The 16,211-nt window shown below is 55.9% G+C and overlaps 1 protein-coding gene across 3 annotated transcripts in view; it reads right to left on the reverse strand.

Annotated features, from left to right (window-relative positions):
- Atp9a (ATPase phospholipid transporting 9A (putative)) overlaps positions 1 to 15,120 on the reverse strand; it is a 63,117-nt gene extending 47,997 nt beyond the window's left edge. Inside the window, exons 1-2 of one of the 3 annotated variants that reach the window (XR_011365480.1) lie at positions 14,987 to 15,120; positions 204 to 348 (exon numbers count right to left, since the gene is read on the reverse strand). Coding sequence is in view for 2 of the 3 variants with exons in the window: in XM_069990010.1 (XP_069846111.1) it covers positions 204 to 348; positions 14,987 to 15,054 (213 nt within the window). In the remaining variant the exon portion in view is untranslated. Of the gene's footprint in view, positions 1 to 203; positions 349 to 10,324; positions 10,416 to 14,986 lie in introns of those variants that run through there. The other 2 variants (XM_069990010.1, XM_069990011.1) reach the window with 2 other exon arrangements.
- Positions 15,121 to 16,211: the final 1,091 nt, after the last annotated feature.

Below are 16,211 nucleotides of genomic sequence, written 5' to 3' on the forward strand. Positions count from 1 at the left end.
CCCGCGCCCAGTGCCCGCAAAGCCCTGTCGGTGCTAAGTGAGCGGGAGAGCGCCCAGCCTCGAGGACAGAGGGCAGCCCCCAGGCTCAGGCCACGGAAGCCCAAGGAAACGGGGGTCCACGAGCCTGCCCCGCGGCCACCACGCCCGCACCATGGCGGGGGGGGGGGGGTGGCAGCAAAGGGCCCAGAGCCGGCTGCACCTACCCCAGGGAGGAAGGTGAAGAAATTGTACTTCTGGTTGTTGATGACATTTCGAGGATACCTCTGGTCCCTCTTCTCCGGGTGTCCCAACCAGACGGTGCGGGGCCTGGGCTCGCCGCCGCCGCAGCAGCTCAGCCATTCACAACACCTGCGGGGAAAGAAGCACGCAGGCTTCAAGACCACGCCCACACGCCCAAGCCACACCCACCAGGACATCACCCACAGCCCGGCCACGCCCTCCGACCAATCAAGGTGTCCTGCCGAGACCAGACCCGTTCTAGATCACGCCCACACAAAGGCCACGCCCACAGACCAACACCAGGCTAGCACCCCACAGGTCAGCTTAAGGCCACGCCCACTAGAAGCCATACCCTCCACGTCCTCTGCTGGGAGCGCTTTAAAAGCCTGTCTGGGTCAGAACCTGTATTTGAGACTTCAGGGAGATGTCCACCTAGAAGGTGTTTTAAACCTGAATTACCTGAATTACTGGGCTGGGAAGATGGCTTAGCGGTGGAGTGTTTGCCTAGCATGCATGAAGCCCTGGGTTCCATTCCTCAGTACCACAAACAGAAAAAGCTGGAAGTGGCGCTGTGGCTCAAGTGGTAGAGCGCTAGCCTTGAGCAAAAGAGGCTTAAAAACAGTGCCCAGACCCTGAGTTCAAGCCCCAGAACTGGCAAAAAAAAAAAACACAAACAAACCAACAAACCTGAATTACTATCTCAAAAAATAAATTTCATCCCAGTGCCGGTGATCCATGCATGTTATCCTAGACAGCAGCCAGGCCCTGAGTTCAAACCCCATTACTGGTGCAAAATAATAATAATAATAATAATGTTTCACTTTAAATAAGATGATTTCAACTAAAAAGAGCATATATGCAATAAGCACCACAATTCCTTTTTTACATTTTGCAAATGAGAAAAACAGGACAAAAGAGTGAGGTTCCCAACCTCTGAGAAACAGCTCCGTGTGACCTTGAACTCTGGGTCTCCCTCCAGTCTTCTCCCACCACCCTGCCGGAGCCAGGCTGCAGCTTACGCCAAGACTGCACATGAAAGGCAGGTGCTGTCTCTCCACCCAGCCCTCCTTCCCAGCCGCACATCAGAACGCCAGCCAGAAAGACACTGGAGATGGGCTAGATGCCAACTGTGGGCACACTGACCCCAGACGCAACTCCAGCCGGGCGCATCAGCAGCCCCTCCATCCTCAGACTCCTGCCCAGGCTCCCGGGAGGAATGCCTGGGAATGTGGTAAAACTCGAGTCCCCTCTCCCCCCCTCCCCTCGCTAGAACCCCAAAGGCAGCAGGCCATCCTGCAGATGCAGCGAGGATCACCAGGCTGCTCACACACACCCTGCAGGGACAGTGCTCCACCCCCAGTGCTCACTGCTGGGCCCGGGTGCCCTCGGGTGCCCCGGGGCCCACTGAGACTTCATTGCCCAGTGAAACCACCCTACACAGCAGCAGACTCACATCGTGACTCATCAGCCTGCTGGACGCTCCTTCCAGCCTCCCTGACAGGTGGTGGGATGCACGCAGGCTCCGGGCAGACCCAGCAGAGACTGTGTCCATCGGGACTGAAGCGAGGCCGGCCCACAGGCTGCCCGCTGAGACACTAAAATTTCCATGATGAAACACAATGCTCTTCATTAAAAATAGCATCCCCGTTCCAGTAAACCCAGGCTGGGGTGGAGCCTGCTCAGATACAGACAGGCCATGGCCGGTCCTGCACTCCTGCTAGCCAGCCCCTCTCCGAATCACTCAAAGGCCAGACACACACAGAACCCACCCTCCCCACCCCTCCTCCTGTGTCCATCAGTCCATGATCACCAGACAAAGAAAGAGGGAAAGAGAGAAAGAGGAGGCAGAGAGGGAAGAAAAGAAGGAAGGAGGCTCATCTCACGGTCAACTCACGGTGACTCCAGGTCTCCTCTGAAAGCTAGTAATCCTATCCTCCCTCTACAATAATCCCCTTCTGAGGACTGAATTCAGAGCCTCACAGTTGCTAAGCAGCGCTCCACAGCCAGAGCCACGCCCCCAGTCCTTTTTGCCTTGAGTGTGGTTTTCAAGTTGAGTCTCCTGTTAACTGCCCAGTCTGGCCTCAAACCTCCATCCCCCTAACCTCCACGCCAGCACCCGAGTAGCCCAAGTTAAGGGTGAGCTACCAGACCAGACCAGTTGTGTTTCTAATGGATGAGGGGAATGGAGCAGGAGTGCCACGTGTGGTCGTTGGTTGATTCTCAGGGTTTTGGGGTTTTTTCCTTGTTTCAGCAGAAATTTTCCCACATCAAGCGATCTGTTCACACTGAACTAATCTACGCATATGTTCATATACACAAAATACCAAGATGCTCACTACAGCAGGCCCTGCACTAACAACGCATCAGAAACGTGCCCCTTGGATAAACAGGGATACTAGCAGCCTTGAAAGAAGAAAACAGATGGCAAAGAATGGCAACATTTTCAGGATGGATGAAAGGGCAGGGCGCCAGTGCTCATACCATAACCCCAGCTGAGGTCCAAGGATCAATGCAAAGCCCGCCCAGGCAGGAAAAATGTGAGACACTCTTATCTTCAATTAACCAGAAAAAAGCTGCAAGTGGAGATGTGGCTCAAGTGGTAGAGCGCCAACCTTGAGAGCAAAGCGGGGCAGAGTGCTACACAAAAACAGAATACTGGGCTGGGAAGGTGGCTCAGTGGTAGGGCGCTTGCCTTGCATGCCTGAGGCCCTGGGTTCAATTCCTCAGCACCACATAAGCAAAAAGAAAAAAGCCGGAAGTGGCGCTGTGGCTCAAGTGGTAGAGCGCTAGCCTTGAGCTGAAGAGCTGAGGGACAGTGCCCAGGCCCAGAGTTCAGGCTCCACGACCAGACCCCCCCCCAAAAAAAAAAAAAAAAAAAAAACCAGAGTACTGACCTACTGACAAACGGGAGGCCAGGAAAGCCTGGAACAAGGCCCTAACGCGGTAACGGGCGTGGCCTCTCGCTAGGACGAGGAGCCTTTAGTAACCTTTGCACGCTTTTACATTGTCTCAGCCTTGGCCCAGGAATAAGTCTTTTCCCAGGCCATCTCATTATATTAAGCGCTCGCCAATGATACAAATGTGTCTGTCCAGAGACACAAAGTACTACTTACTCCACGTGCCTTGAGGATCAAATCCCCCCACAGGATTCTTGCTGCTCCTTCCCCACAATTTTTGCAAGACCCGGGTGAAGCGTGGGGCTCTCTGGGCTGTCTGGACTCGGTGTAATTAGCCCAGAGAACAACCTATTAAGTCAGTTCCATTCCCACATCACTCATCCACTTTCTGCCTGCACGGAAGGCACGTGCACACTGCCAAGATGGAAGCAATTTGGCTTTGGGTAAACAGTATTTACTGACACTTAGTGATCACAAAGCCAGGAATCACAGCTTCTTGGCGTCGTGAGCTCATTCAGCAAGTATGCAGGGAGTAGCAGGTGCTCGCTCACTGGAGCACTGCGGACTCAGGAGCGAACAAGAAGGCAAAGGTGATCCTCTCATGGAGAGACCAACCACCACTGCCCTGGCTGGGCTGAGAATGAATGTCGATAATTCCAGCACCTGGGTGGCTGAGGCAGAAGAAATGTGAGTTTGAGGGCCAGCCTGAGCACCACAGTGAAAGCCTGCTTCAAATAAATCAATATATATAATAAACTAATGACCCAAAAGAAAATAAATAAGGTCAGGGCGGGGAGAGTGGGAAGGGGCGTGGCGATGAGAAGGGACTGCCGGGCGGCCAGGCAGGGTGAGGAGAGGCAGATCTCGAAAGGGCCGAGATCCAGAGCCAGGAGGCCTCCACTGCACACCAAGGAGACTGGTCCAGACAGACAGCAGCCGGGGAGAGGGGCGGAGCAGAAGGCAGGGGCGGCTGGCACGGGGGCTTTATCAAGGAGTCCAGGTTTTCCTCCAAGCACCATGAGAAGCGCTCGAGTGGAAGCAGGCAAGTTCCACCACTTTTTTGTGTGTATGTGCCAGTCCTGGGGCTTGAACTCAGAGCCTGGGTGCTGAGCTGCTTCTGCTCAAGATTAGTGCTCTACCATTTGAGCCACAGTGCTACTTCTGGTGGTTAACTGGAGATGAGTGTCACCAACTATCCTGCCCAGGCTGGCTTTGAACAATGATCCTTTGATCTCAGCCTCTGGAGTGTCTAGGACGGTAGCTGTGAGCCACCAGGGCCAGGCATGAATTATCTTTTTGTTGTTAGTCCTGGGGCTTGAACTCTGGGCCTGGGAGCTGTCCCTCAGCAATTCAGCTCAAGGCTAGCGCTCTACAACTTGAGCCACAGCTCCACTTCTGGCTTTTTCTGCTTATGTGGTGCTGAGGAATCAAACCCAGGGTCTCATGCATGCAAGGCAAGCGCTCTACCACTGAGCCACCTTCCCAGCCCAGGCATGAATTATCTTAATGAAACAAATATATAGCCAAGCACTGTTGGCTCAATGACTATAATCCTAGCTACTTAAGAGGGTGAGACCTAAGGATTGTGGTTCAAAGCCTGCCCAGGCAGGAAAGTCTATGACACTCTTTTTTTCTTTTTGGGGGGGGAGGGTCCGGTTGTGGGGCCTGAACTCTGGGCCTGGGCGCTGTCCCTCAGCTCTTTTGCCTATATGGTGCTGAGAAATCGAACCCAGGGCCTCATGCATGCAAGGCAAGCACTCTACCACTGAGCCACCTTCCCAGCCCCTGAGACTCTTATCTCCAATTAACCACCAAAAAGCTGGAAAGAGATCTGTGGCTTAAGTAATAGAGCAATAATATCCTGGAGCAAAAAAGCTCAGGGAGTCGGGTGTCCATGGCTCACGCCTATAATCCTAGCTACTCAGGAGGCTGAGATCTGAGGATCCCAGTTCAAAACCAGCTCAGGCAGGAAAGTCCGTGAAACTATTATCTCCAGTAAACCACCAGAAAACCACAGAAGTGGTGCTGTGGCTCAAGTGGTAGAGTGCTAGCCTTGAGCTGAAGAGCTGAGGGACAGTGCCCAGGCCCTGAGTTCAAGCCCACGACTGGCAAGAAAGAAAAAACCTCAGGGACAGCACCAGGCCCTGAGTTCAAGTCTCAGGACTGGCACAGAAAAACAGGCGTGGAAGGAGGGAGGGAGGAAAAGAAGGAAGGAGGGAGGAAAAGAAGGAAGGAGGGAGGAAAGGAATGAAGGAGGGAGGGAGGAGGGAGGGAGGGAAGGAAGGAAGGAAGGAAGGAAGGAAGGAAGGAAGGAAGGAAGGAAGGAAGGAAGGAAGGAAGGAAGGGTGGGTCTTGTCAGCAGGTACAAGTGGCTCACAGTTGTAATTCTAGCTACTCAGGAGGCTGAGATCTGAGGATGACAGTTTGAAGCCAGCTTGGGCAGGAAAGTCCATGAGACTCTATCGCCATCAAAAAGCTGTAAGTTGAGTTGTGGCTTAAGTGGTAGAGCATGATTCAAGACACACACACACACACACACACACACATACACACACACACACACACACACACACACACACGTTGGCTGTTGGGCGCTACGTATGTGGAGTTGTGGCTTAAGTGGTAGAGCATGATTCAAGCCACACACACACACACACACACACACACACACACACACACACACACGTTGGCTGTTGGGCGCTACGTATGTGCTCTGCTGGCTGGCAGCCAGCCGTGGTCTCACAGGCTCCCGCAGCAGCCCGACCACCAAACCACCAGGGCAGTCAGGGAGTAAATATTGACAGACAGCACGCACTGAGTATTTGCGGAGTGCAGACACGGAAGGGCCAGCGGCAGCTATTTTTGGTGTGCGCGCTGTGAGTCCGCGCTAACGTCTCTGTGGCTGTGTGAGGCTGAGATGCTGGCGCCTTGTCCAGGGCCATGCGCACGAGCAGACTCTTAGCTCCAGCTAACCAACAGCAAAAAGGCTGGAGGTGGAGGTGTGTATGACAGCATCAGCCTGAGCACAAAAGCCAAGAGGATGAGGTCCTGAGTTCAAGCCTCAGTACTGACACACAAAACAAAAAAAAAGACTAGGGGTATGGCTCAAGTGGTAGAGCACCCGCCTGGCCATCAGGAGACCCTGAGTTCAAACCAGTGTGGGGCTAGGCTATGCGTGGTGGTTGACACCTGTAGTCAGTTTCTTAGATCCAGACAACAAAGGTACTAAAACCTCCAAAAGAAAGAAAGAAAGAAAGGGGGGGAGAGGAAGCAAGGGAGTAAGGGGGGTAGGAAGGAAAGAAGGAAGGAAGGAAGGAAGGAAGGAAGGAAGGAAGGAAGGAAGGAAGGAAGGAAGGGAGGAAGGAAGGAAGGGAGGGAAAGAAAGAAAGCTGGGCACTGGTGGCTCACACCTGTCATCCTAGCTACTCAGGAGGCTGAGATCTGAGGATCCCAGTCTGAAGCCAGCCTGGGCAAGAAAGCCCATGATGAGACAATTATCTCCAATAAAGTACTCAGAAAAGGGCAGAAGTAGCACCATGCCTCAAGTGGTAGAGCGCCAGCCTTGACCACAGAGGCCCTGCGTTCAAACTTCAGGTCCAGCACAAAAATAAATAAATAAAAAGGAAGCAGGACACTGGTGCTCGTGCCTATAACCCTTGCTACTCTGGAGGCTGAGGTCTGAGGACTGCGCTTCAAAGCCAATCCAGGCAAGAAAGTCTGGGAGAGTGTGATCTCCAATTCACTACCAGAAAACCAGAAGTGACGCTGTGGCTGAAAGTGACAGCGCACTAGCCTTGAGCAAAAAAACTCAGTGACAGCACCTAGGCCTTGAGTTCAAGCCCCAAGACCAACAATAACAACAACAATAATAATAAAATAGAAGGGCTTATGACTCAGGTAGTAGAGTGCTTGCTTTAGCAAGTGTGAGGTTCTGGATTTAATCCTGGGATATGGACATGGCAAATACATAAACTAATTAAGTAAATGAGACAACTATCTCGGAGCAGCACCAGGCACCTACCCTGCATGCGCCAGTGATTAACACTGTGACATGCGCACACCTACAGCCCAGACTTAGACTGCCGGAAGCCTTCTGTTTAAAGACGGAGTGTCTGAGCCCGTGCCCAGTACGCAGAGACCAGGTCCTTGCTTCTGGTTGCTCCTGCCGAGGTAGAGGTGGGAAGAGAACCCCGCTCTAGGCCACACAATGCTTCAACATGCTGAGAAACACAGCTCTCAAGACTGAACCATCTAAGTCAGACTGCCAATGAACTCAATGACCACCAGCAGAAAAGTCTCACTGATAATGCTAAGGGTCACTACAAAATAGCCACAAATGCCTTCCTGTATTTGTGCACTGGAGTTATAACAAAATACCACTGGGCACTGGTGGCTCAGGCCTGTCACCCTGGCTACTCAGGAGGCTGAGAGCTGAGGATCACACTTTGAGGCCAGCACACCAAGAAAGTCTATGAGACTCTTACTTCCAATTAACCTGCCAAAATCCAGAAGTGGAGTTGTGGCTCAAGTGGTTGAATTAAAAATAAACCTTAGGGACAGTGCCCAAACCCTTAGTTCAAGCCTCAGTACTAGCATAAAAATTAAAATAAGCACCAAATGCTGATGGCTCACACCTGAAATCCTAGCTGCTCAGGAGGTTGAGATCTGAGGATCGTGGTTAGAAACATCCATGAACCTCTTATCTCCACCGAAGCAACAAAAGAGTGGAAGTAACTGTGGCTCCAATGGTAGAGCACTAGCTTTGAGCAACGAAGTTCAGAGACTGTGCCCAGGCACTAAGTTCAAGCCCCAAGAATGAACTAACACACGAAATGAATGAACACACACACACACACACACACACACACACACACACACACACACACACACACACACACACACACACACACACACACACACACACACACACACACACACACACAGAGACCCCAATCGAAAAAAGCTCATAGCACTGGCTTCAGCAGGCCAACGCTGTCAGCCAGAGTCTGGCCCCTCTGGGGACACTCGGCAATGTCTGGAGGCAGCTATGTGACCGTTCCCAGGGTCGTGGGGGCAGTGGGTGGTGTAAGACAGTGGCAGCCACAACAAATCGCTACAGCCACAACACAGAGCAGGAGAAGGGCTCCGACGGCCTATGAGTTTATCATCTGGCCCCGAACCCCGCCCACCAGAGGTCTCCAGCCAGGCGCGCTGCAGCAGAGTGCTGGTGACACGCCCCCAGTGCTTCCTCAGGGACGCCAGCCAACCCGCAGTTGTCTGGAGCTGGGCAAATGCCAGGAACATAACTAGGAAGTGAGGGCGGCGGCACCAGCCCGGCTCAGCCCGCCCCTCCATAAGATACACGGACGCACGTTTCCCCGGTCCCCTCCCCGGTCCCTAACACTCCGTGGAGATGTAAATAAAGGCAAATGAAGAGTCCCACATGACCTGGTCTGGTAAGTCACCGTTGGTCAAAAACCAAGTCGTCATTTCTCTTGCCAGGATTAGTGGCTCGTGCCTGTCTACTCAGAAGGCTTTGATTTTGCTGGCCGCTGGTGGCTCACACCTGTAAATCCTAGCTACTCAGGGGGCTGAGATCTGAGGATCGCAGTTCAAAGCCAGCCCGGGCAGGAAAGTCTGTGAGACTCTGATCTCCAAAATATCCATCAAAAACCTGGGCTGAAGGATGAGGTAGTAAAGAACCAGTGTTGGGCTGGGAAGGTGGCTCAGTGGTAGAGTGCTTGCCTGGCATGCATGAACCATGGGTTCGATTCCTCAGTACCACATACACAGAGAAAGCCAGAAGTTGGGGCTGGGAAGGTGGCTAGTGGTAGAGCGCTTGTCTTGCATGCATGAGGCCCTGGGTTCGATTCCTCAGCATCACATAAGCAGAAAAAAAAGCCAGAAGTGGCACTGTGGCTCAAGTGGTAGAGCGCTAGCCTTGAGCTGAATTGCTGAGGGACAGAGCCCAGGCCCAGAGTTCAGGCCCACAACCAGACCTCCCCCCTCCAAAAAAAAAGCCAGAAGTGGTGCTGTGGCTCAAGTGATAGAGTGCTAGCCCTGAGTTCAAGCCCCAGGACTGGTTAAAAAAAGTGTTGATCAATGAAGCCAAGCGAAAGTTCAAGGTCCTGAGTTCAAACCCTCGTACCAGGAGGGAAAAAAATCCTTTATGGGGGGGCTGGCAAGGTGGCTCAGTGGTAGAGTGCTAACCTTGCATGCTTGAGGCCCTGGGTTCGATTCCTCAGCACCACATAAGCAAAAAGAAAAAAGCCAGAAGTGGAGCTGTGGCTCAAGTGGTAGAGCGCTAGCCTTGAGCTGAAGAGCTGAGGGACAGCCCCCAGGCCCAGAGTTCAGGCCCCACGACCAGCAAAAAGTAAAAAATAAAAATCCTCCCTTTCATGGATAATGGAAAAACCTGTATTTTTTAGTCTATGAGGAAGATCAGGTCTTACCGCATTCTGTATCCTTGTACACACGCCACGCTCAGCCAGGCCACCGTCCCCAAAACGCCGGCAGGACAGCGGCGTCCACACGCCTGGAGAAGGCCTCGCAGCGCTCCGAGCCCTTGTATTTACTCAAACGTTTTCTAAACAGAAACTTCCTCCCTTGGCTACAAAGAGAAAACAGGTATCGCCTGGCGCAGGAGAGGAACCATAAAAACCACCACTGTCCTTGAAATCGGCAGAGAGCTGCAGCCGTGTCCCCAGCCCAGCCACCTGGGCAGCGGCGGATCAAGCTGTGAGACCCACAGCCACTCAAGAAGCATGTGGGCTAAGGGATGCGGCACAATTCTAACCGTAGCTAAGAGATCCAAATGTCATGTCTTTGTAAATGGAAGTCTAGGGGCAGAGGCATAGCTCTGTGGGTGGGCACGTGCCTGGCAGGTGCAAGTCCCAGGGGTTGATCCAAAAACTGGGGGAGCGGGGGGTGGGGGTGCCAGAGCCAAGCCCTCAAATACCCCAAGCTTGGGAACAGGGAGGATCTCAAATTCAAGGTCAACAAAAACAATGTCTTCTGGCCCTCCCGCGCAGCCCTCTCCCTCCTCCTCACGTGTGACAGCTCATCTTGTCCGTGCCTGGGTTAAGATCAGGGCTGCCTGGCCCCTCTCTTGGGGACTGGCACACACTGCCCCATATTTCCCAACATGGGCGCCCAGGCGGGGCAGGGGGAGGCAGGGAGGTTAGCTCACACTCTACCAGAATTCCTACCTGGGTTGGGACAAACACATCCCCTGGTATCCACACAGGCAGGAGGGCCTGGTCTGGTTTCGGGTGGCACCGGACAGGGCTCTGTGGCTGGCAGCGGGTGGCACAAGGGCAGCTGTGCAGTTGGCAGAGGGCTTGGCCAGCACTTCCTGATGGCTGACAGCCAGGGCTCCATCCTGCTGTTCTCCAAGAGGGCAAAGAGCCCTTTAACCACCCGGGGTGCACAGGGGAAGGTGTGGCACCCGTGGCCTGCCTACCAGCACCGCCTCCTCCCAGAACCCCTGTCTGCTGCAGACCGGAGACGGCCCTCACCACGGAAAGAAAAGGACACACACACACACACACACACACACACACACACACACACACACACAACACACACACACACACACACACCCTCAGCCAGGTTCTGGTGGCTCACACACACACACACCCTCACCACGGAAAGAAAAGGACACACACACACACACACCCTCAGCAGGGTTCTGGTGACACTGACACACACACACACACACACACACACACACACACACACACACACACACACACACACACACACACACACACACACACACACACACACACACACACACACACACACACACACACCCTCAGCCGGGTTCTGGTGGCTCACACTTATAATCCTAGATACTCAGGAGGCTGAGGTCTGAGAATTATGCTTTGAAGACAGCCTGGGCAGGAAAGTTCACGAGACTCATCTCCAATGAACTACCAAAAAGCTGAAAGTGGAGCTGTGGCTTAAGTAGTAGAATGCTAGCCTTGAGCAAACCAACAAAAACAAACCAAAAAACCCTCAGGGACAGTGGTCAGGCCCTGAGTTCAAATCCCAGGACCAGTACAAAATAAAATCCCACACCCATACAAACACACACACACAGTCTACAGTTCATCTGCATGATCCGCAGATGCGTTCCCTACCTGTGAACACGCCTATGCCCTCACACCTGCGACCACAAAAGCAATTCTGGGAGCACTTTCACACTGGTCAGGCAAGGCGCCGCGCCATGCATGGGTTCCCCACAGAGGACCCCCGGGCTGAGCGTGGGTTCCCCACAGAGGACCCCCGGGCTGCGCGTGGGTTCATCACAGAGGACCTCTCGTGCTGCAAATAGGAGTTTGTTGGGAATGGGGTGGGGGTGGAAGCAATGTATTTCTGTGTTCCTCCTTGGCAACCCCCAACCCCCGTGGTGCCCCTAAACACAAGACAGTTGGGAGGAGCTCCAGAGGACACCGTAGATAAGCCATGAGTTCAGAACTATGCAACCAAACCTCTCCATTTAGCAACAATGCTTCCGTATTAATCCACTGAAGAATAAGTGGCCAGAGGCTTGACGAATAACCAAACAAAAACAAATACAAAAACAAAACCTAACAACACACACAAAATAAAAACCAACCCAGCACTTCCCCCAGAAAGTGCCCGTGACTAGGGAAACCATACCAAACCCCTCCACCAGCGGGCTAAGGAGATATTACATATGAAATCACAAGTGATAGCTTCAAAAAATATAGATGACATGGCGGTCTGGCCAAAGTGGTAAAGCACCAGCCTTGAGTGAAAAAGAAAAAACAAACAAAACCTGAGGTCTTGAACTTACCTAGCAGGTGTGAAATCCTGAGTTCAAATCCCTATAATCAAAAGAAATCAATACCATCAGGCACTAGTGGCTCCTATCTGTCATCCTGACTACTCAGGAGGCTGAGATCTGAGGATTGTGATTGAAAGCCAGTCCAGGTAGGAAAATCCATGAGAGTCTTATCTCGAATGAACCACTAGAAGACTGGAAGTGGCGCTGTGACTCAAAATGGTAGAGTGATAGCCTTGAGCAAAAGAGCTGAGGAACAGCAACCAGGCCCTGATTTTAAGTCCCAAGACTGAGGGGTGTGGGTAGCTCACTGATGAAGCAGGATGCTCACACTGTAACCATTGCTACTCAGGAGGCTGAGATCTGAGGATCCTGGTTCAAAGCCAGCCCACACAAAAGTCTGTGAGATTCTTCAATTACCCACCAAAAGCAAGAATTAAAGATGTAGTTCAAGTGGTAGAGCACCAGCCTTGAGGAAAAAGATAAGGAACAGCACCAAGGCTCTGAATTCAAGCCGCCCAAAAATAAATCATCTCTATCACCTCCTCTGGGCCTCTGTATGGACAGTGTGTTTCTGTAATGTTAATTATTACTCTGTATAAGTAGCTGCTTGAATTTTTCTCCTTTGCGCCAAGTGAGGGATTCTCAACTATAACTAGGTTAAGATCACTCAGGGAGCTGGCTCACACCTACAATCCTAGCTACTCAGGAGGCTACGATCTAAGGATTGTGGTTCAAATTCAGTAAGGATTGTGGTTCAAATTCAGCCTGGATGGAAGTCAGTGAGGCTCTTATCTCTGATTAAACTCCACAAAGCCAGAAGTGGAACTGTGGCTTAAAGTAGTAGAGTACTAGCCTTGAGCAAAAAAGAGCTCAGAGACAGTGCTTATGGAGTTCCAGGCCCAGGACTAACAAAAAAAAAAAAAAAAGTCACTCAAGGCTGAGTACAGTGACTCACAGCTGTAAATCTAGATACTATGAGGTTAGAGATCAACCTGGGCAAAAAGTTCATAAGATCCCCTTCTTAATAGATTTTTTTTTTTTTTTGTCAGTTGGGGCCTGGGCGCTATCCCTCAGCTCTTCAGCTCAAGGCTAGTGCTCTACCACTTGAGCCACAGCGCCACTTGTCTTTCTGAATGGTTTATTGGAGGTAAGACTTTCACCGCCGTTCCTGCTCAGCCCGACTTTGAACCACAATCCTCAGATCTCAGCCTCCTGAGTAGCTGGGATGACAGGTATGAGTTATCAATCCCAGCCAGATTTAAAAAAAAAAAAAAAAAGCTGGACAGTAACATGAGCATTCAGCTGTAGCTGGACGCAGACAGACTGCGCAGACAGACTGCAGGCCACCCGGCTCGGGCACAGAGTGAGGTCACATCTGAAAACTCACAGGGGGCAGCCCCCAAAAGGGGCTGGGGGGGGCATAGCTCAAATAGTGGAGCACCTAGCAAGCCCAAGGCCAGAGTTCAAACCCCAGTCATGACAAAAAAAAACAGGGATCTTTACCAAAGCATTCCGCCCACCCTCAGATCTACAGGTGTTTGGCTCCAGGTGCCCTGCAGACACGGAGATGGGACGTTCTAGTCCTTTATATAAAAGGGGGGGCTACAGGCAGGGAACCCACACATGGGGCCCGGACCCTCTCTTCAGTGGGCGCGCCAGCCCGAGGCTGCTCCGCCGCCCGGTTTAAGGAACGGCGACCAGACGAAAGTGTGCCCAGGCCCAGTGCGCGGGTAGGGACTATTCGGGTTATTTCTGATCAGCAGTTGGAAGCAGCGCACACCACGCATGCACGCATGCATGCACACGCACGCACGCGCACACCCCTTCCAGGTCTGGAGTGTGGCTAGCGCACAGCCAGGCCCGGGCACACGCACCTGTCAGGCGCCCCTCGTCCGTGCAAGCCCCCGGGCCCAGCATTTAGTAGGCGGCTCCAGGGCACGGGCACAGACCCAGGCCGCCCAGGCCGCCGCCGCCCCGGCCCCGGCCCCGGCCCCGGCCCCTCTGCTCAACGATCCACAGCGAGGACGGGGTTCGCGCCGGGGACTGCGAGCCCGGAGCGCGCGCGCTGTCACCACAGCGCAGGGGTCGTGCGCCGGGGGCCCGGGCTCCCCAGCGGCGCGGAGGGGAGCGGGGAGGAAGGAGGAGGGGGCCGGGGCTCCTCTCCGCGCCGCCGCCGTCCTTCCCGGCCCCGGAGCCGGGGCCTTGGGACCCGGGGGTCTGGGGGCGCGGAGACAAAGAGCCCACAAGATGGCAGCGGAGTCCGCCCAGCCCACTGGCGCCTCGGGCGGCCGCTCCCGGCCCCGCGCCCCGCCCGGCGTCGGCTCTCGAGCCGGTGACGTCGCCGCCCAGCCGAGGCCCCGCCCCGCGGCCGCGCAGCCCGGACGCGCGCCCACCTGCGCGGGGTCCGGCCCCGCCCGGGCCGCTGATTGATTGACAGGCGCGGGCGGGCCCGGACCTCGGCGTCTTCACCCCCATTCCCCCTCCCGGTACACCGGTCCCCGGCGACGCCACAGCCCCGAAAAACCCCCTCCGAACCCGGACCCTCCCGAGGAGACCCCGCCGGGACGGGGGACCGAGGACCGGGGGGGCGGTGTCACCCCTGCAGTCACCGGCCAGCCGGCGGACGCCCCTCCCGCCGCCGCCAGTTCGGTTCCACCCGGGCTGCGTCCCGCAGGTGGCGCCCCCGCGGCTGCGGCCCCGAGCGCCGCTGGAGGCCCGGCCCGAACCCTCCTCCCCGCAGGCCCCCGGGACGCCGCGCGCGGAGCCCCGGCCCCGGGCCCGGGCCCCCGAGCGGGATCCCCGCCGTACACGGTGGCGGGCTCGGCCGACCCTCCCTCCCCGCGCGGTGAACAGCCGGCGCGGCCGGGCTTCCCGGGGCGCCAGGCCTCCGGCGGCCGCATCGGGGCCCGGCCCGCGATCCGGAGGACCGAAGCCTCAGCCCGGCCGGCGGCGCCGCCTCCCCACCTCCCCGCCCGCCCGCGCGGCCTCGGGCTCGGCGCAGCCGCTCGGCCGGGCTGCGCGCAGGGCCAGGGCCGGGCCGGCCGGGCCCACTCACCCCGCGCGAGGCCGGCCGTCCATCCGCTTCTTCTGGCGCACCGGCTGCAGCGGGATGTTGTCCGTCATGTCGGCGGCGCCGCCCGCCTTGGCCGCCGCGCCCCCCGCGCCGCCCGGGCCGCCGCCCGGTCCGGCCTCCGCGCCGCCGCCGCCCGTCGGCCCCGCGCCGCCCCGGGGGAGGAGGCGGCGGCAGCGGGCGGGCCGGGCCCGCAGCGAAGGGGCGAGGTCGCGAGCTCCGGGCCACGCGCGGAGCCGCCCGCGCGGCCCGACCGACGGACACGGGCGCACCATGGGCCCCGGGTCCGCGCCGCGCCGCGCCGCGCCTGCTCCCGGGGGCGGCAGGGCCGCGTCCGCCCCGCTGCCGCCGCCGCCGCAGAGTCCTGGTCCCGGGTCCGCGCCGCGCGCCCCCCACGCGCGCCCACCCGGCCACGCGCCCCCCGCCCGCCGTGCGCGCGCGCGCCCCGCCGCAGCACGCCCCCGTCTCCGCCCCCCGCACCTCGCGGTCATCCCGACGCGCGCACCTGGCCGAGCTCCCCGCGCGGCCACACTTGGCCACGCTCACTCACAGAAGTCTCCCAGCACACACCCTGACACCTCAGATCCAATCACCCGCCGGACCCCTCCCCTCCAGCCACCCCCACCTACCCATCCTGAACCCCACACCTGTGCCCCCCTCCCGTGGCCTCTAACCTCCCACCTGGATTCCTGGGGTGCACAGCCAAGTGCACCCCAGAACTCACCGGAGGGCCCCCCCTACCTGCAGACCATTCTCACACCCCAACCCCGGGCCACCCTCGGGGCTCGCATGTGTGTGTGCGCACTCAGTCCTGAGACTGGAAGTCATTACACACACCTGACTCTGCACACTGCTTCTGCAACCACAGGCTCCCCAAACACCCGCGGGAAAGTTTTGAGGTCAGAAGAGGGAAGGAAGGAGAGGGAGGTAGAGAGGAAAGCTAATGATTAAATCAATGTGGAAGAGCTGGGCCTGGTAGCAAACACCTGTAGTCCAAGCACTCAGGAGGCTCAGAAGTTACAACTAGAAAACCTCAAAATAGTATGCCCTATAAACTAAAATACTGGCAGGGGAAACAGAGCTACAGGCGACGGTGTTTCCTGGTGGTTAGGGTGCTCGTCACCCCGCATTGGATCTGGGAGGAGCTGGGAGGATCCAGAACTCTGACTTATCTCGGGACCTGGAGAAATTCCTCTCAAGGACAGGCAGG

The sequence above is a fragment of the Dipodomys merriami genome, unplaced genomic scaffold, assembly GCF_024711535.1.
Source record: "Dipodomys merriami isolate MVZ:Mamm:240054 unplaced genomic scaffold, mDipMer1.0.p SCAF_39, whole genome shotgun sequence".
Lineage (NCBI taxonomy): Eukaryota > Metazoa > Chordata > Mammalia > Rodentia > Heteromyidae > Dipodomys > Dipodomys merriami.